The sequence below is a fragment of the Rhinopithecus bieti genome, unplaced genomic scaffold (assembly GCF_001698545.2).
Source record: "Rhinopithecus bieti isolate Rb0 unplaced genomic scaffold, ASM169854v2 scaffold_42565, whole genome shotgun sequence".
NCBI classification, from domain to species: domain Eukaryota; kingdom Metazoa; phylum Chordata; class Mammalia; order Primates; family Cercopithecidae; genus Rhinopithecus; species Rhinopithecus bieti.
This window is the reverse complement of record NW_016818029.1, coordinates 965880-990282: the sequence shown is the minus strand read 5'-3', so window position 1 is coordinate 990282 and position 24403 is coordinate 965880. Positions and strand designations below refer to the sequence as shown.

The 24403-nt window shown below is 34.9% G+C and overlaps 1 protein-coding gene across 2 annotated transcripts in view; it reads right to left on the bottom strand.

The window, feature by feature from the left end:
* Positions 1-93: 93 nt before the first annotated feature.
* Positions 94-24403, bottom strand: part of HLTF (helicase like transcription factor) — a 53482-nt gene continuing 29172 nt past the window's right edge. For both annotated transcript variants that reach the window (XM_017856558.1, XM_017856559.1), the window contains exons 14-24: positions 20718-20815; positions 15918-16061; positions 14436-14574; positions 13648-13783; positions 11675-11854; positions 7768-7892; positions 7089-7267; positions 5341-5466; positions 4894-5006; positions 4362-4542; positions 94-2043 (exon numbers count right to left, since the gene is read on the bottom strand). In XM_017856558.1, coding sequence (XP_017712047.1) covers positions 1951-2043; positions 4362-4542; positions 4894-5006; positions 5341-5466; positions 7089-7267; positions 7768-7892; positions 11675-11854; positions 13648-13783; positions 14436-14574; positions 15918-16061; positions 20718-20815 — 1514 coding nt within the window. In that variant the 3' untranslated portion in view covers positions 94-1950. The remainder of the gene's footprint in view (positions 2044-4361; positions 4543-4893; positions 5007-5340; positions 5467-7088; positions 7268-7767; positions 7893-11674; positions 11855-13647; positions 13784-14435; positions 14575-15917; positions 16062-20717; positions 20816-24403) is intronic.

Here is a 24403-nt window from a genome sequence, read left to right as displayed (position 1 = left end):
CGAGACTCCATCTCAAAAAAAAAAAAAAAAAAAAAAAAACCATTCCCAAAAATTAAAAAATAAATTTTTAGTATAATTCATAACACTAACAAAGAGAAAATAAAACATGATCATCTCATTCCTGATAAAACTTGATTTTAAAATACCCTAACTACGAATGACTATCTCAACCTTACATATTTAATGTGAAACAATAAAAGTATTCTCAACAAAACAGAAACAAGTGAAGAATGGTCACTATCTGGTCCTATTTAACATTATTTAAGAAGTCCCAATTACTGCCGCACCTAAAGTTATATAATAAAATTTTACTGAAATACATAAAAGATCTACATAAATGGAGAAGAGATCCTATGTTCCTGTATGGAAACATTCCTTATTTATAAAGAAAGATAGTTCTCAAAAGTAATAATAAATTCAACAAATCTCAAACAAGATATCTTAAATGGGATTTTATAACCAAAATCTAAAGTTAAATTCAAGAGTAATAATAATAACCACCAATACAATTTTCAAAAAGGGTAATCAGAATCTTTTACCCTATCAGATATCAAAACTTACTTTAGAAAACCATAGTTGTGATATGAGTAATACTGCCCTAAGAAAAGGAAAAGAGATCAATGGAATAGAATAGTCTAGAAAAAGACCCAATATATATAAATTAGTTTATGATAAAAGTGACATTTCACACTAGTAGGGAAAAAGTTAGAATTTTCAAATAAAAAAGTGATGTGATGTGACAGAACAAATTGTTCATCTGATAAAAGAATAAGCTTAGACTCATGTCACAAATCATAAAACAAAAAATAAAATCTTCCAAAAGAACCATAAGTAAATACAGAATAGTTGAAAAAATGTGAAAATAAAGCCATCTGTCCTAGGTAAGACCTTAACACCTAGAATGTATAAAAAAAACGCTGACGTTTTAAATCATAAAATTTTAAAGCTTTTCATGACCAAAAAAATGCAGTTTAAAGATAAGGAAGAGTATGGGATAAACCATTTTTAACATACATAAACAGAAGATTTAAAGTCAGACTGTATCAGGGAGTCCTTTATACTATAAAACTATTTGTACCATAACTATGAGCACTGGACAGAAGATATAAATAATTCACAGAGAAAATGTTAATAAACAAGATATGTGAAATATACTCAAGGTTTTAGGTAAATGCAAATTAGAACAGCACTTTTTTGGCCATAGAAGCATAAATTAACAATTTTCATATAAATCCTATTTTGAAACCAACTTGATAGTTAATAAAAATTCTAAATCCAAAATTCTAGTTTTCTTAACTTATCCCAAAGAATTACTTGCATCTATGTGCAAAGATTTATATATAATAATGCTCATTATGGCACTGTTTTTATTAGAAAAAACTTAATGGGTTAAATACGTTATGATGTATCTATAAGGTTTTGCAGAGTAGTCAAATTCAAAGAAAGTAGAATGGTAGTTGCCAGGGGCTAGGGGGAGAGGAATGGGAAGTTACTATTTAATGGATAAATAGTTTCAGTTTGAGATGATGAAAAAGTTCTGGAGATAGATGACTGTGATGGCTGTTGCACAACAACATGAGTGTACTTAATGCATCTAAACTGTATACTTCAAAATGGTCAATTTTGTATTTTACCACTATTTTTAAAAATGTGTTCATCTAAATGTACTTCTGAGGTAGTCTCCAATGTACAGTTTTAACGGAAACAAATATGTTGTAGAATAAAGTATAATCTCATTTATCTTTAAAAGAATGTTTTTAAGGAGATGTACACATAAACATAAATGTATGTACAAAGAAAGGGCCCTTAAACAGCATATATTAAATTACTGAAGGAGGAAAAAGGTGACTTATATTTTGCTCTGCATAATTCCACTCAATCATTATAATAATGTATTCGTGCATTACTTAATTGTAAAAATCATATCAACCTAGTCTTAAAATAGTTTGTTTAAAAACTCACTTTTGTGATGATAACTTCTTGCTTCTGGCCAAGTCTATGGCATCTGTCAAAGCACTGATCTTCAGCAGCAGGATTCCAGGCCTAACGAGAACATGGATGAATTGCTTTATTACTGCCCTGATCTTTGAGTATTTTGCATTTGTCGTTTCATTTCACTAGTATTCATTCATCTTTTTCTGACTGAAAGTTTTCTGCCTGAAGTCAGATACTAACATCACAAATACTCTGGGAGAAAAATCCACCCTCCCAATCACTATAATAGGCATCCTCCCCATAATACTACTTCTAATACCTAATACAGGGCCCGACATATGTGTCAGCACCCAACATAAGTATTTGTTGATTAATCAATNCATGAAATAAAAGTATTAAAAAAGGGTTTTAAGAGTCAGAAGTCCTAAAAATTGTTTTTTTGATGCAATTTTCTGTATCAGTATTTGAAGTTAGACTTTAAAGCTGAGCTAAAAAAAGTACTATTAGCTAATTAACACAGACCTGATCATGAGAATTGTTTTAAGCTAACGAATAAAATGATGGGTTGGGTGCGGTGGCTCACGCCTGTAATCCCAGCACTTTGGAAGGCTGAGACGGGCAGATCACGAGGTCAGGAGATCGAGACTATCCTGGCTAACACGGTGAAACTCCATCTCTACTAAAAATACAAAAAAAACTAGCCGGGCGTGGTGGCAGGCACCTGTAGTCCCAGCTACTCGGGAGGCTGAGGCAGGAGAATGGCGTGAACCCAGGAAGCAGAGCTTGCAGTGAGCCAAGATCACACCACTGCACTCCAGCCTGGGTGACACAGAGACAGACTCCGTCTCAAAAAAAAAAAAAAAAAAAAAGGAAAATACAACAGACCATACCATATCCACGATATTCACCCATGAAGGCCTAAGTATGATGACCCGAGTTATAATCTTGCTGAGGATACCCAATCTTACTGAGAAGGATACCCTCAGTTGAGGGAGGAAAAAGGAAGCCTCAGTAAACATATATGCATCAACAAGGTAGCCTCACCCAAGTAACTAAAATTTGTATCTCAGTAGAATTTCTACATGTTAAAAATCTTCTGAGTTTCAGGCAACAAGCTACAGCCACAAATCTTAAGTCTGAATGCACAGAAACAGCAGAGGTTGCCTCTAGCCCACATAGTACCCAGTGCAAATTAGAAAATGAATTAGTCCAAGGTCCTTTCAAGCCAAACAGCCCCTTTGTACATGTAGAAAAACATGTTCCTATGTGAAAGCAGGTCCAGGTCACACAGCTTGGTGAGTAAAGTTCAAAGTGAATTTTAGCCTCTGTTCTACCCTTATGCCTGTACTACACACAACCACAAGTGACTGCACTGTATTAGGCATTGAAATGTACTCAGAACATTCCATTAATGATCATTTGTTTCTCAAATTGTGATCCTAGACTACCTATACCTGAATCACCTATGACATATGCTAAAAATGCAGCTTCCTGAGTCTAATCCTAGAACGCCTAAGTCTCTAAGTTGAATGCAAAAGAAATTGCATTTACCTAATTTGTATGCACATTAAAGCTTAAGACCACTAGAACCATGATGGTAGTCATTTTGTCTATCTTGTTTATAGTTAGATTCCCAGTGCCTATAACAACTGACACAAAGCAGGATCTCATTATTTGTCAGCTGAATGAACTACTACTCTAAAAAGCATTATGGTTAATAGAGATTTATTATAGAAGAAAAGTAGAATAGCATAGCATAATAGTACTTAAATACATGGACTATGATTCTGGTTTTGCCTATTACTGTGTGATACTGGGCACATTATTTACTTTTCTGTGCTTCAGTTGCCTCTTCAGTAAAACAGCATTTTTTTTCTTTTTTTTTCTTTCAGAGACGGGTTCTTGCTCTGTCACCCAGGCTGGAGTGCAGTGACAGGAACACGGCTCACTGAAACTTCAACCTCCTGGGCTTAAGCAATCAGTCTTTCCGACTCATCCTTGCAAGTAGCTAGGACTACAAGCACACACCACCACACCCGAGTAACTTTTCTGGCACTTTTTTTTTGTAGAGATGGGGTTTTGCCATGTTGCCATGTTACCCAGGCTGCTCTCAAACTCCTGAGCTCAGGCAATCCATTCACCTTGGCCTCCCAAATTGCTGGGATCACAGGCATGCGCCACAGCGCCTGGCCAAAACACAGCATTTAATAATGGTTATCTACCTCATAAGGATGTTGTGAGGATTTCAGTAAAGTGCTTAAGAGAAAGCTCTTAATCCACATTTACTAAATTTTTATCTATTTCTAAAGTTTGCCTAAGAATATTCACAGTTAATTATAACTATGAAGGTATTTACCAAATATTATTTTTGTCTATTTTTTTGAAAGAAGTACTAAGGTTCTGAAAAAATTTACAAAACTACTTACTGGATCCATTAAAAACACTCGAGAAGCTGCAGACAGATTCAAACCAACTCCACCTGCTTTTAAGGACAGAAGCATTATAGTTGGAGATCCTGCTTCAGTGTTTTGAAAACACTGAATTGATTCAACTCTTTTCTTTTGGGCCATGGAACCATCCAAACGAGTAAACACAAATCCAGAGGCTCTTAATGGGGGAAGAAAAGATACAAGCAACAAACACTATCATTATAAAAATAAAACAGAGTTAAGTAACCACAAATCTCTTCAATAAATTCTTTCACTCATTTATGTTAACAAATGTTTATTGAACACTTATTAATATGCTAGACACTGCAGTCAGTCATTTTCTGATAAATTCAGGACTTAATCTTTAAATTCCTGTGCTGCCAGGAAGTATTCTCTGTTGTGACTCAGTATCTTTTAGATAAAATGACTAAAACTGGCAAAAGAAATAAGTTTTTTTTTTTTGGCTATTCAAATCAATACAATTATATAAAATCCTTTTACTGAAAGTGAAAAACACCGTGGAACTTACTTAAGTGGTATTTCTATTAAAGACAGGAATGTTGTAAACTGAGAAACAACCAAACTTTTTATGTTGGGATTCTTCTTTCTTAAGTCAGTCAATGCATGCATTAGCGCATTAATCTGAAAAAATATTAAGATGTCCATTAGATTCCATTTTAAATCAATAAAATTAGTCTGAAAGTTTTATCATAAAGAAAAGTCCTGAAATGTTATTTCCCTAAAATGCAAAAGACTACTCATTTAAAACAAAGAATTAAGACTGAAAGAACACTATAATAATCTGAACCCATTCTATTTCCTCTCAAATTCACTACTAAAAATAAACAGCCAGTGGTCAACAACAGAATACTAAAATGACAGGAAGGAAAGCAGAATTATGATTTTTATATACTGTGTATATTTCCTTATATAAAGGTAAAACAAGTACTCAAATATTTGCACCTGAGTACTCTACCTTTGAACTGGATGTCCATTCCATATCAGACTTTTTCTCACTGTCACATGCTAATTCTTCTGGAGGACATTCTAATAAATTATCTTCATGTATATCATTTCTGCATAAAGGGCATTTAGCATGTGGCTATATAAGAAAGAACAAAGTATGAGCAACACTTAACAGAAGAACAAATATAAATATGCCTAAAAATTGTTAAATGTATGCTAAAATCTGTATCTCTCATAGCTAACATTTTATTAAACCTTTTAATAGATTTCATCCATTTAAGAGACATCTGAACATGCTGAATTCCAGACATAATGTGATAAGTAGAATGGGTAAAGGAGGGAGCAAACGTATGTGATCTGGACTAGCTAGAAGCAACAGTAAGAAACTAAATATTATAACGTTTGTAAGCAAGTTTAAAAAAAATTCATGAATAACAATTTATTGAACCTAAATACAATAGAGCTACACTATTTAGTACTATTCTTTAAAAAAAAAATCCATCTTAATGGCTTATAAAGCTATTAAGCTTATAAAGCTTATAACAGCTTATAAAGCTACTAGGATCTGTTAAATCCTATCAAGTTCATTCCAAAGCAACATCTGTTGTACCCATTTGAACCTGCTAATAAGTTATCTTAAATAACTATATATAAAATATCATTACAATAAAATAATTCTGAAGGTAAAATTATTTAAAAGTCAATACAATGGGGTTACTTTTGGGGAAGAGGGAGAGGGTAAATGATTGGGAGGGGCCACAAGGGGACCAAGGCAGTAGATACAGGAATATATTTACTTCATGATAATTCACTGAGCTATTTAATCATGAATTTATACATTTTTTCTACATACATCAATTTAAAATGTTTAAAAAAATTCTACCCTAGCTGAATGACTGCTTAACAAACTAGTCTACTTCAAAAAAAATTCAACCACACAAAAGAATCTAGACCTACCTTATCCAACACAATGGTTGAGACAATAATCACATGGGGCAATTAAGTCCTTGAAATGAGGCTAAGCCAAATTGAGGTGTGCTATAAGTATACACTACCACCAAATTCTGAAGATTTAGTTTTTTGCAAAAAGCACATCACATCAAGCCTGTAATCCCAGCACTTTGGGAGGCCGAGGCGGGCGGATCACAAGGTCAGGAGATCCAGACCATCCTGGCTAACACAGTGAAACCCCGTCTCTACTAAAAGTACAAAAAACTAGCCGGGCGAGGTGGCAGGCGCCTGTAGTCCCAGCTACTTGGGAGGCTGAGGCAGGAGAATGGCGTGAACCCGGGAGGTGGAGCTTGCAGTGAGCTGAGATCCAGCCACTGCACTCCAGCTTGGGTGACAGAGCGAGACTCCGTCTCAAAAAAAAAAAAAAAAAAGCACATCACATTAATACTTTTTATATTTTAGATATACTGGGTTAAATACAAATGTATTAAAATTAGCTTAATGTTTCTTTTTACTTAAGAGTATGACTACTAGAAAACTTAAAATTACCTTTGTGTCTCACTTTATCAATCCATTTATTGAACAGCAATAATGTAAAGTTAGTGTAATTACGATATTGATTGTGAACATCTTTTTATGTTGAAAGTGTTGCATTAGGAGAAATATATCACCTATTAAAATACTAGAATAATTAACTATCAAAGGTGTATTATTAAATCCAAGTGCAAAACTCCATATACTATCTTTTATTAAAGACAGGTACACTACTGTATCAAACACTGAACCTCTACTGAGCAAAAAACTAACCTGCTCATTCTGAATGACTTGGCAAATACAGGGTTTACAAAATACATGTGCACAATGTGTTATCACAGGAACTGTTAAAGAATCCAGGCAAATTGCACATTCTTCATCTGAACCTGAGCTCAGAATTAATTTCATCTTCCTTATTAACTTCTTTCTCAGTTCTTCAGGTGTATCATTTCCTAGAGAAAAGGCTGAAAAATTAATTTCAGAGCAAGGTTTGTAATATGACAAGTTAATCTATCTCATATAAGGAAAAGTTTCGACTGCCAGTAGGGAAAGTCTCTCATCATTTTCTGTCACAGGCAAAAAGCATAATTTAAATTGGAAATTTAAGAAACATTCAGAAGCCAAAATAGTAGCCAACGCACGTAATATACCTCATAGAGAAGCATCATTATAACATGATAGTGACATACCAGCACACAATAAAAGGCAGATCCAATATGAATCTTTCATCAAAGGGTATCTATCACTGGAATTCCTGGAAAGACCTCATTATAATTCCATTTCACTGGCAAAAAAAAATTATTGAATATATTCCTAGCTGAGTCTCACACTAAAAGCAATCTCCATTTGACAGAACAAAATAACTAAATGTATGCCGCATAAAAAAAATTGATCATTCTTATCTAAGTATCTCTGACAAATACAATGATATGAAGCAAACAAATTTACCTACCTGAGGGGCCACTGGAAGACACTGCATTTGTAAGAAGGTAAGTATGGCAACAAATTTGCCGCAATCTAAGCAAAAGACCCAGGACATCTGCATAATGTGCCAAGACAGTCCCTTCATTAAAATACCTAGAGATTAAAATGTCAAATATTACTAAGTCCGCTAAACAATAACTTCCTATTCTAAAACAGCAGAGTAAAATGGTATTGTTCTTTTCTTCTCTAGAAATTACTCCAAAACAAGAATGAAAAATAGAAAAGCAAACTAATAAAATCAGGAGAGATCTTTAACAATAAGGCACAATATATGAGAAATACTTGCAATTGCAGTATAAGTCAGATAGGAAGATGCTGAGAGAGATGACTGCAGATCTCAAACAGAGCTGCCAAAACATAATTCTTTAAAATGGATGGCATGCCCTGAGGGGAAAATCAATACCTCTCATGTGCAGAAACAGGAACAGGGTGCATGCTTGGTGACTTGAGCTTCCCTGGAGAAATTTTTATCAAAAAAGAGGGAAAGTAAACTGAACACAGAAACATACAGATGCACTGAGCTTTTCAAAAAAAGACTATGGGCACAGCACTCTACACTCCAAGCACCCCTAAAGTTTCTGATCTCTGTTTATGTGTACAAATAAAACCTTAAGTAACTCAACATGTAACCCTGACTCTTAAGTAAATTGAGTTATTTTCTGCTGGTCTGGGACATGATTATGACCTTTCCCTTTACGTACATCTAGACTAGCAAGCAGCTAGTCCAAGAAGAACTCAAGATATTAAAATATAAGTAATAATCAGCAGAGAGCAAAGGTAGGGAACACATGGCAGTGAAAGAAAACTCAGCAGAAAAATGTTGCCACAGAGCAAATAAAAATTATGACCAAGGATACTGTCACAATTTAAAACCACTCAATAAAACAATTCCTCCCAAAAAAAGGGAAAAAGAGCTTTGAAAAAATATGGCAAGAGAACATAAGGAGCTGAAAAATGAGCTGGTATGGCTCAAGAAAGTGAAAGAAAACAGTGAATCATCAGAGAAATGAAAGTCACACTGAAACCAATATAAGCCAATATAAAAAAAGACTAGTCACTGATAAAAACATAGAAAAAAGGATGTAGGAAACAGGATTGAGAAAATCAAGATTAAACACAAAAATGTAAAATATCAGAAATAAAATGATACCTATGGAACGCAGATAAAAGACATCTAACATACACAGAGAGAAATAAAATAATGGAGCAGAAAACGATATTTAAAGAAAGCTTTCCAGGAAAGAGAAGAGGGGAAAAGCCTGGAATCTAAAGATTTAAATAGTATCACATGTCCCAGGGAAAGTCAACAGAGAAGTTGCTGAACTTTAGATGAAAAAAAAAAACAAACCAGGCTTCCCCACAGAAACATTCTATACAAAATACAGTGTCGTACAATGACAATGTAGATTCTTAAGGAAATGGGAGATCCAAAAATTATATAACCAGACCATCTGATATTTAAGTATTTTAAGGCAACAGAAGAAATACAGCCTAACAACTAGGAGTACAAATTTTTAGAGCTAGCTGGTCATGAATTAAAAACTTCCCTGTGCCAATTTAATCATGTAACCTTGGACAGGTTGCTTAACCTATGTCTCGAGCTTCCTCAGTCGTAATAGTGGCACTGTAAAAGTACCTATCTCATACAACTACTGTTATTTAATTTAACACATGTGAAGTATTTAAAATAGTGCCTGGACTATATTTGCTATACACGAATCTGCTGCTAGTATTAGTACTGTTAGTATTATGGCAACAAACACTTCTGAATATTCAAGAATGCAAGGAATAGGCAAAATAATACAAAGATTAAACTTCCAAGCTCCAAACCCAACTGCCAGAGTTTAAATATCAGTCCTGTCATTCACTAGCTGTGTGACAACAGTATAAGTCACCTAAACTGCTCTATGCCTCAGTTTCCTCATTTATAAGATGTGGATAATAATTATACTGACCTAACAGGATTGCTGTGAATACATTTAAAGCACTTAGATCAATGTATAACACCTAGTGAGTGCTAAATAAATGTTAGTAAATATATAGCCTATTAAAAAGAGTACTTTAAAAATAACATTTTCTGAGAACAGTTTCAATTAAGTTAAAGTTTTTCAACTTTTTCAAATAGAATAACCTTTACTAACACTAATTATTCCCTGGCACAGTCATAACTTACCCATACTCAGCATTTCAGTTTAAGAGATCTCTTTTGAGTGCCTACCATGTGCTAATTATTAGAAGATTCCTTCTATTTCACCAGCCATTGCTGTCTTCATAGTTAGATCTCTTTGACTTTACTCACTCCCTTGGTGATCTCATGGCTTTAATTACCATCCACACATAGGTGACTTTGAACTCGACTCTCCTATCCAACTAATTATTTGACATCTCTGATTGGAAACTTCATGGGCATCCTATGATCAATGTGTCCAAACTGAGCTTCTGATCTTAGCTTAAAAAAACCTCTGCTCTTCCCATAGACCTGTCTTGGTAAACGGCAATTCCATCCCTTCAGTTATTCAGGTAAAAAGGCTTGAAGTTATCTTTGATTCCTCTCTTTCACATGCCATTAACATATCAACCAGCAAGTTCTGTTGGTTCTACGTTCACAATTTAACAGAATCTAATCATTTCTCACTCCCTTTATTACTACTATGGTAAAAACCACCATCATCTCTTACTTTGACTGCCACTGGTCTCCCTACTTCTGACCTTATTCCTATTCAAATAACCTAAATCTGAACACAGTAGCCAGAGTGATCTTTTAAAAATATAAATCAGATTATGTCACTCTCCTGGCTCAAAACCCTTTAAGGTTTCCTGTCATAAAAAGTAACAGCCAAAGTCCTCAATATATGCATTACATATCCCCATTCCAATATATCTCTGATATCATGACTATTTTCTCTCTTGTTCATACTATTCAGCCACACTTGCTTCTTTGTTATTCTTCAAGCTCATCAGGCATGCTCCCAACTGGGAGCATTTACACTTGCTCTTCCTTCTGGCTGAAACACCCCTTAATCCCAATTTCCTTTAGATCTTTACCTATTTATCATCTTCTCAGTGAGGTCTTTCTTAATACCCTGCTAAAACAGCTTTGGCATTCTCCATCCCCTTCCGTTGCTTTATTCCTTAAAACTTAATCATGTTTTTAAATTATCTGTTTCTTCCTATTAAAATATAAATTCCTTGAGTGCAGGGATTTTTGTCTGTTTTATTCTGCTGTATCCCAATGTGTACAAGTGCCTGGCACACAGTGGGCACTTAATAAATTTTTGTTGAAAAAATGAATATGAAAAGAAGTAAGATTTTGAACTCAGAAATCTCCTGCTTAGAACAATTTTTCCCACTCTCTCTAATTCCTACCAAACCTGCTTTGTACCTACCTCACTGAAGTTTTTATGTTTTGAAGATTCCCCTTTCACAGTCCTGTTCTGCTTTCACTTGTCTCTTATTCATTCTGTTCCTATGGGCATTCACATTAAACCTGATCTTGCTTAGACTAGAATTTCATACCTTCTACCAATCCTTAATCTTCTTGTTAAACCTGTTTCATCAGTCCCTATTCCCAGATTTCCATAGGATGTTGGAAACAGAAGCAAGCAAAATCTTCTGGCTAGCAATTGAGAACTTGTCATTTAATGTAAGCTTTAAATTGTTTCCTAACTCTTATTAAGAAATTACTTACCTGGTGAATTATACTATTATTTCATTCACCTTAACTATTAATTTGTAAAAAACACTGTAATTCATAGAAGCAAATTATCTTTCAGTATACTTCAAACTATTGCTAACACATCTAAATAATGTCATTCAGTGAATGGGAAACAAAGTAAACAAAAACTAATTTTTAACATGGCTTTCTTTCTCCATACCTTCCAATAGTGGCTCTGCCTTCATTTTTCACAGACTGATAAATCTTTCTCTCTTCATCTGAAAGTGTAATGTGTTGAATAAATACTTTACGTTCTGGTAACTCCAAAACAGGTTTTCCTTTAATTTTGCTTGTCTTTGTTCTTCTAAGTGTAATATTTTTAATTAGGGACTGTAAACGCCTAATAAGAATAAAACAAATAATTATGTACCTTTTAATTTCTATATAAATTGATCCAAGAAGAACAAAACATAACATTTTAATTTGTTACTGTTTTACAGTTTCTGTAGAAGTGTTTTTAAAATCCCCTATTTGGGGTTTTAACCAATCTGATAATCACAGAAGTATACTACAAAAATAAAGTTATTAAAATAAATGTATGGAAATTTACCCTCAATACTTATCATAGTTTAATCTTTCTATATCCTGTCCTTGTTTTCTTAAGCTCTGCTCGTCATTTTTGTTCCAGTCATTAACTCTTTTACTTTTCAACTGTCCTGTCAACTCCATCACCAAACAGTAAACACTCAGATTCTAAGTATCTATTAAGTGCAAGGCACTGAATTAAATGTTGTAAGAATACAAATATGGGTAAGATACTACCTTCTGTAATGTGAAAATCAAAAGTATATAAATAAGTAATTGTATAAAATAATGAGTGCCTCCACAATAAAAGATAATATGGTAATTCAGAACACACAAAATCCTTTACAGGTTCCACAATCTTTACATTTCCTTCTCAGTACTGGAAAAAAAGAGACGTATCAATTCTTGTTTTTTCCCAAAATTGAAATATAAATACAATTTCCTGGAGTTTAAATAGTTGGTTTTGAGGAATCAAGTGGATAGTACTGCCAACTAGGTTAGTGGTTCCTGAAGCTTTTTCACTATAACTTACAGTAAGAAACACATTTTATTCTATCTAGCAAAAATATACAAACACATACAAAACAAATATTTCACAAAATAATACCTACTATGTAGCATGCACTCTGATATTTACTAATCTCTTCTCTATTTCATTGTCTTTTTAAATGCTGGCTACCACCTTTATAATGATTTTATGTCCCACTAACGAATCTCAAATATTCAGTCTATAAACCGGCGCTTTAGTCAAAAAGTTGAACCATATTAGTCTACATCTTGCAAAATGGCTATTACTGAATTTTAATTTACGTTCTCAACTTTTGTCTGTCTCCATCTCCACCAGAAACAACCACATAAAACTTTCCTACACAACTTTTGCTGAGGTCACGGGACATCGCATCATTCACTATATAGAGCCATATAAGGCCAGGTGCGGAAGCTCATGCCTGCAATCCCAGCACTTTGGGAGGTTGAGGCAGAAGGATCACCTGAGGTCAGAAGTTTGAGACCAGCCTGGCCAACATGGCGAAACCCCGTCTCTACTAAAAATACAAAAATTAGCGGGGCGTGCTGTTGCACACCTGTAATCCCAGCTACCTGGGAGGCTGAGACAGGAGAATCACTTGAACCCAGGAGGCAGAGGTTGTAGTGAGCCAAGATTGCGCCACTGCCCTCCAGCCTGGATTACAGAGTAAGACTCCATCTCAAAACAAAACAAAGCAAAACAAAAAAACAACAAATAAATAAAGCTATATAAGATATGAAAACTTAATGCACATTAGAGCCTCAAAGGATATACAATGTTTCCTGCTAAATCTGTTAATGGTGGTTTTGGGGCTTTGGGGCTTAGCAACACACAAAAAACACAAAGTTATGTCTTTCCTTTCAGTGTAGCCAAAACAGGTGAAGGGTAGTTACTGACTATTAGAAATCTTTGTCTTTCCAAACAAGCATCACTAGGTTCTGAAAGACAAAGGCATTAAGCCATAAACACTTTTTAGAAGGAAAAGTTAAGAGTCAAGTTAAAATAGTAAAGAAAGTGCCAACTGGTTCAAGCTACTAACAGTTATTTGTAACTAGTATTAATCATTGTCTGAAATTACTTACCTAAGTCCTCCTTCATCTCCCATCGTGACAGGACGCTGTATTGTTCTATGCCACCATTCTCTATCAATAAATGGTTTAAGTTTTAAAAAGGAAAGAAGAGACCACAAGTCCTTTAGAGAATTCTGGATTGGAGTCCCTAGAAATAACAGGAAACTGTTTTAAGAATATCTATTCGGCCCAATCAGAGAAGACAACAATTGAAAATGAGCACTCTGTACCAGGCCCATCATTATCAATTAAATTAAACTAACAAGTGCTGACTATAATCCTTTATTAAATATATACACATCTCAAGATACAGTTGTGCTCTAATTTTTAGCTCTCACATGCCACACTAGCCAAGAAAAAGACTGTGGAAAATACTTTCTCCTTATCAAGTACATCTGCTTATTTGGTTTTTAAAGCAGCAGCACTAGCAAGAAGGAAAAAGCAACTAGTTTAAGTTTACATTCTTTTCCTTACCTTCCAGTAAAGGTATTGTGAATGGCAAACAGGTTCGAGGATGGGAAACAAAAATCAGGATTATGACTGGATGACTAGAGTGTCTACTCTATTTCCAAGGTTCAAAAATAAGTCTAGTGACTGTTCCATAAATTATCAGCAAGTCAAATGTTGTTATATCATGGGCAATTATGAAAAACAACTCAAAACATTTGATTAAATTATTTCTAGGATTAATTTTGGGGCAGACTTTACACCCACTTGAAGTTTACTAAGTTACTTTACTAACTCACATAACGATACATTTTAGAGATTTAAGGTTTTAATAAGTTTAATGCTATGATTACCTGTCAAAACCCATCTTCTTTCTGATTCTAAGTCAAGTACAGCTTTTGTCTGCTGAGCATTTGGATTTCGTATGGCATGTCCTTCATCCAGGATCACTCTTAGCCACCTTATGCTATGTAATGGACTATCCCCTTTAGTCTGAAATAAATGTTTTATATGAATTAAAAAACACAGGAAAGTAAAATAGTACTTAATATGATTTGCTAACTAGTTGCTATCATTATTTAATATCAGATTTACTTTGTGCTAGGTACTGCTTTAAGCACAATAATTATTGAATACTCACAAGTTTATAAAATAAGTACTTATTAGCACACCTAATTTTACAGTAGATGAGAAAACTGAAGCACAAACTGCTAAGTATGTTACCCAAAGCACTATAGGTAATAAATGGCAGAACTAGCATTCAAACCCAAGCAGTCTAGCTCTCTGCTGAGTCACTGGTCAATACACTGAACTGTTCTACCTCAGATTAAAACATAGCAATGATATAGAAAATGGCAGTTGTAAGAATTACTTGAATTCAACAACATTACTTTCTTTTATATAAAAGGTAATATTTTTACCAGAAGACTGAAATTTTGATAGCATGGTATTTTCAAAAAATTTTAACTTTTGAACAATTGGAATTATAAAGGTAAATATCAATTAGACTAATTGGAAAACTTATGAACTGTAACTACAAAAAAAGCATACCTTCAAACTGAGATATTAATCAAATCATTGTGATAGGAAATAATTTTCCAGAATATTAAAAAAGAAAATAGAATTCATTTACAAATTCCTTTATATACTTACAATCCAAATTTAAAATCTTAACTTAAAATGTTCTAAATGAAAAATATTCCTGTCTGGGTGTGGTGGCACACGTCTGTAATCCCAGCACTTTGGGAGGCCAAGGTGGGTGGATCACCTGAGGTCAGGAGTTCGAGACTAGCCTGACCAATATGGTGAAACCTCATCTCTACTAAATAAAAAAAAATTAGCTGAGTGTGAAGGCGCATGCCTGTAATCCCAGCTACTTGGGAGGCTAAGGGAGGAGAATCACCTGAAAGCAGGAGGCAGAGGTTGCAGTGAGCTGAGATTGTGCCATTGCATTCCACCCTGGGCAACAACAGCAAAACTTCATTGAGAGGGAGGGGGAGAGGAGGAGAGGAGAAAAGAAAAATATTCCTAAATTAGCATCTAAATAAGATGCAACCCCCCTTTAATGCAAAAAGTAAAAAAAAAAAAAAAAAAAAAAAAAATTCCAAAAAAAACACTAAAAAAAAATGCACCCCCCCTTTAATAAAAAAAAAAAAAAAAAAAAAAAAAAAAAAAAAAAAAAAACAAGCAAAAAAAAAACCATTCATTTTCTATATATTATTAAGTATTTAAAAGAAAAAAAGTATAAAACCTGAATTTTGGAACACTCTAGAAACCTGTGGCATATTTCTTACATTCAATCTTTAAAAGATCTCTTAAGTATCAGCAATACTTACTCCATAGTCATGAGTTAAAATATTATATGTAGTCAAAACAATATCCTGTTTTGAAAGTAAGGCCGGTTCTCTAATACGATCAGGACCATAATAAACATAAAAATTCAACTGTACATCTGATTTTATATGTTGTCCAAACTGGTCCTAAAGAAAAATTAGGAATATTTTTAACAATGAGCAGATTAGTGTCAGACTTAATATATGTATAAAAAAGTAACTGCCCTGGCAGTAGTGTGACAAATCCAACTACTAAAATTGTATGAAATCAAGTTTCCTGCAGTCTAGACCAAAATAATAACAATAAGAAAAATGACACACACACAGTAATAGTAACGCATTATTTAAAATTGATTTGGCCCTACCAATCAGCAACTGATTCATTTTTAGGAGGAAAATCCAAAGTTCTTTAAAACAATAATGAGTTTTATAAAATATTTTAATTAGAAGGCTCTTTAATGCTGTATTAGTTAGCAGATTTAATAATATAAAAATTAAACAGTAAAAGAACCACCACCACCATTTCAAAGATGCGGGCAGAGATTCAAGCACTGTAGCCACTTTCTTTCATTCATTTATTAACTGGCCTACTACTTGCCAGGTATCAACTACGACAGTGATGTAACTAAAAACGAAGAACAAATAATCATCCCTGACTTTCTTGAGGACATGATCAGTTTTAAAAACTTATTATTATTTTTTAATCATGAAAACACCAGACCTAGAAGATTTTCAGCAGAAAAAGCCAGCCTGATTAAGTTGAAAAGAGAAGATACCAGGGAGACACAGCACGGAAACTATGAGGGGAGAGATGATGAAGCCCTAAACCGGCACGGTAGAAGTAGGAATAGGGTGGAAAGGACAGGTGTGAAATAAAGAAACTAAGGCAAGACTGATAGGACTTGGGGACTAATTAAATATGAAATATGAATAATAATAATAAGATTAAGATGTTCTGATACTTCAATGACTACCTAGAATTGTGTGATTAAAATATAAGGAAGTTTAAAAAAAAAAAAAAAAAAGGAAAAGTGGGCATCCAAGTAAGAAAAAGACGAATATTTTAAACCTTTATCATTTTTGGTCACTATAGAATACCTGATTGAAGAAGTATACTAGGAAAACATAAATAATTACCTGTAGGTAAAAGTGAGAGGTGTAGTATGAATTTTAAAGTTTTAACAGCAGACAGTATTTACAGCTGTAAGAATGAATGAAATTTCCTAAAGAGAGCATGTACAGTGAGCAAACGTTAGGGACAGAGTCTACAGAATACCAATATGTAAGGAGAAGACTGTGCCACTGCACTCCAGCCTGGGTGATGGAACAAGATTCTTTCTTTAAAAAAGGCCAGGCGCAGTGGCTCACACCTGTAATGCCAACACTTTGGGAGGCCGAGGCGGGGGGAACGAGGTTAGGAGTTCAAGACCAGCCTGATCAACATGGTGAAACCCTGTCTCTACTAAAAATACAAAAATTAGCCGGGCGTGGTGGCACGTGCCTGTAATCCCAGCTGCTCAAGAGGCTGAGGCAGTAGAATCACTTGAATCTGGGGGCTGGAGGTTGCAGTGAGCTGAGATGCGCCATTGCACTCTGGCCTGGGTGACAGAGCAAGACTCTGTCTCAAAAAACAGAACAAAACAAAACAAAACAAAACAAAACAAAACAAAACAATCCAGCAAAGAAAAAAAGGAAAGCACATGTGTCAGACTTTTGGTACTTTTTGAATCTTGATGACTAAATGGAGATCTAATCAACATTTTTTAAAATACTCTTTTAAAAAAACTCCATATTATATGGAAATACAGAAAAGGCAGATTTAATAGGAACCAGAACAAAGAGAAACAGTTAAGTCAGGACAACAAACATAAAGGTTAAAGGCCTGGGATCCAAAGAATATAAAAGTTTCAAGAAAAAAAAACAAGGTGAACTTTTAATTTGTCATCTATCTTCATTCCCGTTCTTTACAAGAAGGTTTAGAGATAGCTTACAAAATAAGACGTAACAAAAACAGTAATAAATGAGTAACATATTCAAGGCAGAGGAAAAGGGTAGCTCATTGGACATGGCAAATTGAAGTCTGAAGATCTCTGCAAAGGGAGTTTTTGTAGGGAGTGGAAGCAAAAACCAGACTACCAAGGACTGAAGAAAGTATTAAACATGAAATAATAAAGGCAAAAATGCAGAGAGGATAAAACATGAAAAAGTAAAGCTGAAAACGCGAAGAATTTCTTAAATAAATTTGGTAAAGAAGAAAAGGAGATTAGAATCCAGCATAACAAAGAATCCAATATGAGAAAACTGAATCAGTGGATGGCCTTGAAATGGGACAGTGCATGTTTATAAAGGGATTACACTTGGAATAGAAGAAAATCAGCTTTTCTGGAGAATGAAGGGAGAGAACTACTGTTACTCCATTTCTAGACAGTGTTAGACTCTTCTATCGATGTATGTATATATCATCCTCTCAACAGAAAATGAAATAGGTGTTATTTCATGAGATTACTTGCCTAAATACCTAGAACAAATATGTGGTTGAAATAGGATTGGTACCCAGCTTCTACTCCTTTACCTGGATTATTTGAAGACAAAAAAGGGAATATAAGTCAGTTCTAGCCTGCTCTGCAGAATGCTAGATCCTTTACTTGAGAGCCAGGAAGAGAGTATCTTGTTGAGACTGTGAAATTTTAATTACTGATCACTGAGATCATTTGGATATTCGTCCCCTCCAAATCTCATGTTGAAATGTAATCTACAGTGCTGGAGGTGGGGCCTGGAGGTGGGAGGTGTATGGATCATAGGGGCGGATCCCTCCTGAGTGGCTTAGTGTTAACCCCTTGGCGATGAGTGAGTTCTCACTCTAAGTTCACGCGCGATCTGGTTGTTTCTAAGTTTGTAGCACCTCTCCACTCTCTCTTGCTCCCACTCTGGCAATGTGATGCTGGATCCCCATCACCTTCTGCCAAGAGTGTAAGCTTCCTGAGGTTGTGTAAGCTTCCTGAGGCCTCACCAGAAGCAGATGCCAGCACCATACTTCCTGTAAAGCCTGCAGTATCATGAGCCAGTTAAACCTCTTAAATTATCCAGCCTGTTATTTCTTTATAGCAATGCAAGAATGGACTAACACAACCATGAATCCCTATATGCCAAACCACCCTTCATTCCTTTAAACTCAGTGTGCATGATCTCACCTGGCAAGATTTTGCCACAGTTTCCTTTCTGAACTTTACATTACCTGAACTTTTCTAAATATAAAATTATAATTAAATACTGATTGCTCATTTTAAAAATACATCTCTATACCCCAAGCCCTAAAATAATAGCAGTTATATTGTTTATACCTCCATTAATACTCTAAACCTTATCCCAAAACTGCCATTCAAATACCCATGAACTATCCCTCCCATAACAAACAACAAATTAAAGAAAGAACAGTTTTGTTGGAATAAAAAAATAACAACAGACCATTAACATTCATTCTTCCGGTCCTTAGAGGAAAAATGATACACTAATCAGGACAAGGTGGATTTATTTCTTTTAAAATAAATAAACCAAAAACTTATATAAAAAAAGATAATTCATGTCATGGAAAAAAAGACTATATAAAGCCAAGAAGAGGTCACTAAATTTGACAATTAGACTATCACAAGTAGTCTTTTCCAATGCAATTTAGAGAACTAATGGTAGAAGCCAGATTACAATGAATTAAGGAATTAGTAAGTAAAAGCACAAAGTAGAAATTAACCCCCAAGAGTATGACAGTGAAGGAAAGCAGAAGAGCAGCAACTTAAAGATGCATATCAAGAGAATGCATTTTAAAATGAAAAATACCTGAGTATCCATCAGGAAAGAGCCAGTGGGAAGAGACCAAATAAACAAGGGAAAAAAGAACGGATAAGCAAATGTGGGAAAGGAGAGAATCCAATGTAGAGGTTAAATACTGGTCTTAAAGAGTACGATCTCTTCCTCCTCTAAGAAGAATGGCGAGGAGAGATAAACAGATAACTTGGAAGTGGCAAGAGTGGTGAGTGGTCCTTATATTCACAGGGATTCCAAGAGAGTCATTATTTCACTATAACCAGAAGTTTGAAGCTCAAACTACGAAGAAAACATATCCAGGCTGCAAATAAACAATTAATGAAAAGGTTCCATTCCAATGTCAATGTTTCAGAACAGAAAAGCAATCTGGAAAAAAAAAAAATTCTGGTGGGTAATCTTAAAAGGACAGGCTCTAGATTCAAAATGTTGGAAACTATATCCAAGATCCATCATTTATTAGCTGGATGACCTTAGGCAAGTTACTTAACCTCTCTGTGTTTCAATGTGGGCACCTGGAAAATCAGGATAATAGTTATGAGAATTAAATGAGAAAAATCCTTAAAAAGAGGTTAAGGACAAACCAAATAAATATGAGTTGACTAACTGTTGTTATTGTTATAAAAGTCAGTTGCTGTTGGTAGAGCTCTTAGAAAAGAGACTTCCAAGAGTCAATTTGTAAATGTAGAGGAGTCAAACTATACATCTTTCCCACTTTGGGGGACAAAAATAGCAAAGGCAGAAATACAAACAAAATCTTAAGTTAGCAATTGATTATGTTCCTTTACCTTCTCTACCATATATCTTTAAAGAAAAATTTCTTCAATTCAGCAAACATAATCCAATTCATCTGACGAGTATTTGAACTTAGATATGAACTGATGACCAAGTATATTTTCCCCAATTAATGACTCTTTAACAGAATACTTTTTACCTTATAGATAAAATACAAATTATGCTACATTTTTAAAGGGCTTAAAGACTTACAATCCAGTTGCTTAACACAGAAAGCGGACAGATGATCAGTGTTGTTCTTGGTCTCTCCTCAACATCAGTTTTCTTTGACCCCTCCACTGCACAAGCTCCTAAAAAAAAGAACCATTGATAGAACCTTTAGCTGTTTTTCTGATATATGTCAATAAGGAGATGGCAATAATGTGCCTCCATGAAAAGATAAATTAGGAACAATTAAAATGAAGCAGATGGACTTTCAACAGGGAATAAATTTTACCTTGTCACTTAAAAAACTAAAAATCCACATAGTGATTATGAGAAGAACCAAAGGACGGTGATAGAGTAGGTCACAAGGAGAAAGTCTCTAATATTTTCTGACACAGTCATTCATTAAGACGAATATTTGTGTTATGCAGTTTTCTGAATTTGTGTTATATTTAATTTGGTAGCCAACCAAGATGGCCCCCAATGATCTCTACTTCCTGATATTCACAATCTTGTGTAATCTCCTCCCACACGCCACCAGGACTGATCTGTGTGACCAACAGAATATAGCAGAGAAGATAGTATGTCACTTCTGAGATAGGTTATAAAAGAAGAAGCTTCCGTATTGGGTGTGTGAGCTCACTCTCATATTCATTCTCTTCCTCCAATCTTTTACTCTGGTGGAGCCAGCTGCCACACCGTGAGGCCACTCAGGCAGCTTATGGAAGGATGCACGTAGTGAGGATCCGAAGACTACAGTTAGCCAGCAAGTAATGAGATCTGCTGACAACTATGTGAGTGAACTTGGAAATGGATCCCCCCTAAGTCGAACGTTCAGATGATGGCAGCCCTTGAAGAAGAGTTTGACTGCAAACTTGTGAGGCACCATAAGCCATTAAACCATCCAGCTATGCCACTCCGATTCCTAGCCCTGTCAAAATGTGAGATAATAAATGTCTGATTTTAAATGGTTAAGTTTTAGGATAATTTGTTACACAGTAATCGGAACTAATATATTTACAACAAAAATTCTTAATACTTTTCTGTGGAGCATGTTTAAAAATAGTAATAATAAAGTGTTTTACAAATTCTTGAAATAAAATTCTAGAGCTGGTATCCCTTACCAATGGAGTATCTTTCAGTAAACTTAAAATGCAAATTTCTGAGTTTTCAAAAAATTGTATTTCCACACTAATTTCAAAATTAAAATGGAAGGTGAGCAAAGTTTAATACTGTATCTATGTATCATTCACAACTTGCTTTTTTCTCTCAGTGCTGTCTACAGTAGTCCCTCCTTATCCACAGGCAAGGTATGTTCCAAGACCCTCAATAGATGCTAAAAACCATAAATAGTATCAAACCCTATATATAATGTTTTTTCCCTATATATACCTACGATAAAGTTTAATTTATAAAGTAGGTGCAGTAAGAGATTAGTAACAACAACAAAGAATAAAATAGAACAATTATAACAATATAGAGTTGACCCTTAAACAATGTAAGTTTGAACTATGTGATGCACTTACATGCAAATTTTTGTTAACCAAACGTGGATTAAAAATACAATATGGGCTGGGTGCTGTGGCTCACGCCTGTAATTCCAGCACTTTGGGAGGCCGAGGCGGGTGGATCATGAGGTCAAGAGATCAAGACCATCCTGGCTAACATGGTGAAACCCATCTCTACTAAAAATACACAAAATTAGCTGGGCATGGTGGTAGGCACCTGTAGTCCCAGCTGCTTGGGAGGCTGAGGCAGGAGAACTGCTTGAACCCAGGAGGCGGAGGCGCGCCACTGCACTCCAGCCTGGGCAACAGAGTGAGACTCTGTCTCAAAAAAAAAAAAAAAAAAAAAAAAAACAACCACCACAACAGTATTTGCTGATTGCAAAACTCATGTATATAGAAGGCTATGTTTTGATATATACCTGCTGTCCTGCAGGGCAGACTGTGGGACTTGAGTATGCGCACATTTTGGTATACACAGGGGGTCCTGGAACCAACCCGACATATACTGCAGGATGACTTTACTGTAGTAAAACTTATGCAAATGTGGTCTCTCTCTGTCTCTCAAAATATCTTATTGTATATAATATTTCAGAACTGAAACTGTAGCATGTGAAACTGCAGATAAATAACAACTGTGTTTGGGATTTATACTTACTAGTATTTGTAGCTCTAGTGTATTCATTTTAACCAATGCATAGCATTGGACTGCATAAGCAGATTACAATTTATTTCGCATTCCCCTACAGGACAACACGTACATTATTTCTTATTTCATTAAAATAATGCTACAATGAAAACCATTTTTTCATGTCTCCTTATTTATATCTACAGAGTTACAGGTGGTCTACATTCAGCTTCATTATATTTTTGTACAGTTGCTCTCCTTGGTAATTGGCACTCCCATCAACAATGCATGAATTCCTGTTGCTGCGCAACTTTGTCAATACTTCGCACTGTGAGATTTTTTAATGTCTGAAAATATGATGGGTAAGAGCATCCCCCTATTCCTTTATGTTTTTGAGACACGGTCTTGCTCTGTCACCCAGGCTGGAATGCAGTGGCGCTATTACGGCTCACTGCAGCCTCGACCACCCAGGCTCGAGTAGCTGGAACTACAGGCGTATGCTACCGTGTCTGGCTAATTTTGTGTATTTATTTTTATAAATGGAATTTTGCCATGTTGCCCACCCTGGTCTTGAACTCATGGGCCTCGGCCTCCCAAAGGGCTGCAATTTCAGGCATGAGCCACCATGCCTGCCCCTACTATTCCTTTAATTTGCATCTCCCCAGTAATTCTTAATCAGCATATCTTTTCCAATGTTAGCTGGTTATTTGGGTTTTCTTTCTATGGACTCCACAGGTATATCCTTTGACTATTCTCCTATTGGGTGGTCTTTTTCCTATTGTTTGGGAAGTTCTTACATAGTCTAGAATTGAATCCTTTGTCAGTTACACTTAATACACATTATCTTCTTCAGTTTTATCATTTTTTACTTTTGCTTATGGCACGTTTTGATGCATGGAAATTTAAAATGTAGTGGCATTTAATCAATCTTTTCCTTATGACCTTTTGTGCCTTACTAAAGAGATCACTATCTACCACAAGGACAATAAGGATTATGGCTTCTTTTTCCATTCATAGAATTTTGTTTCTATTCTGCTTCTCTTTCAAAGGTATGCTTAGTTTGGTTAAAACCAAAATGACATACAGCTGTGACTTTTAAAATTTTCTCTCTTGTATCACAGCTATGCATCTGCAACTGAAAGCAGTTTCCAATGTGTAGTTTAATTCTATCTCAATTGAAATTTCCACATTTCTTTAAATTTCTAAAATTCCACCCAGCATGCCTATATTTTCTATTTCTAATGATCTGATTCTTGGACCAAAAGTCGGCTCCTTCTCATGAGTCTGTTAGCTCAAATATCATCTTCTTAAACAAGCCCCTTCAAGTCAATCTTTACTTCATTATCCTCCTTTATTTTCTTCACATTACTTCTCATTATTTAAAATTATGTTGACTTGCTTATTGTATGTTTCTCTCATCATTAGATTACATGGTCTATGAAAACAGTGTGCTATATCCCCAACATGTAAAATAAATGGAGACCAAGGGACAGAGATATAATTTGTACCAAATCTCCTCAACCTTAGTTAAATATCTTCCCATCTCAAATATTTAGTCTCTTAAGCAGTGTTGTTTTCCTATGAATTACAAAATATAAAAT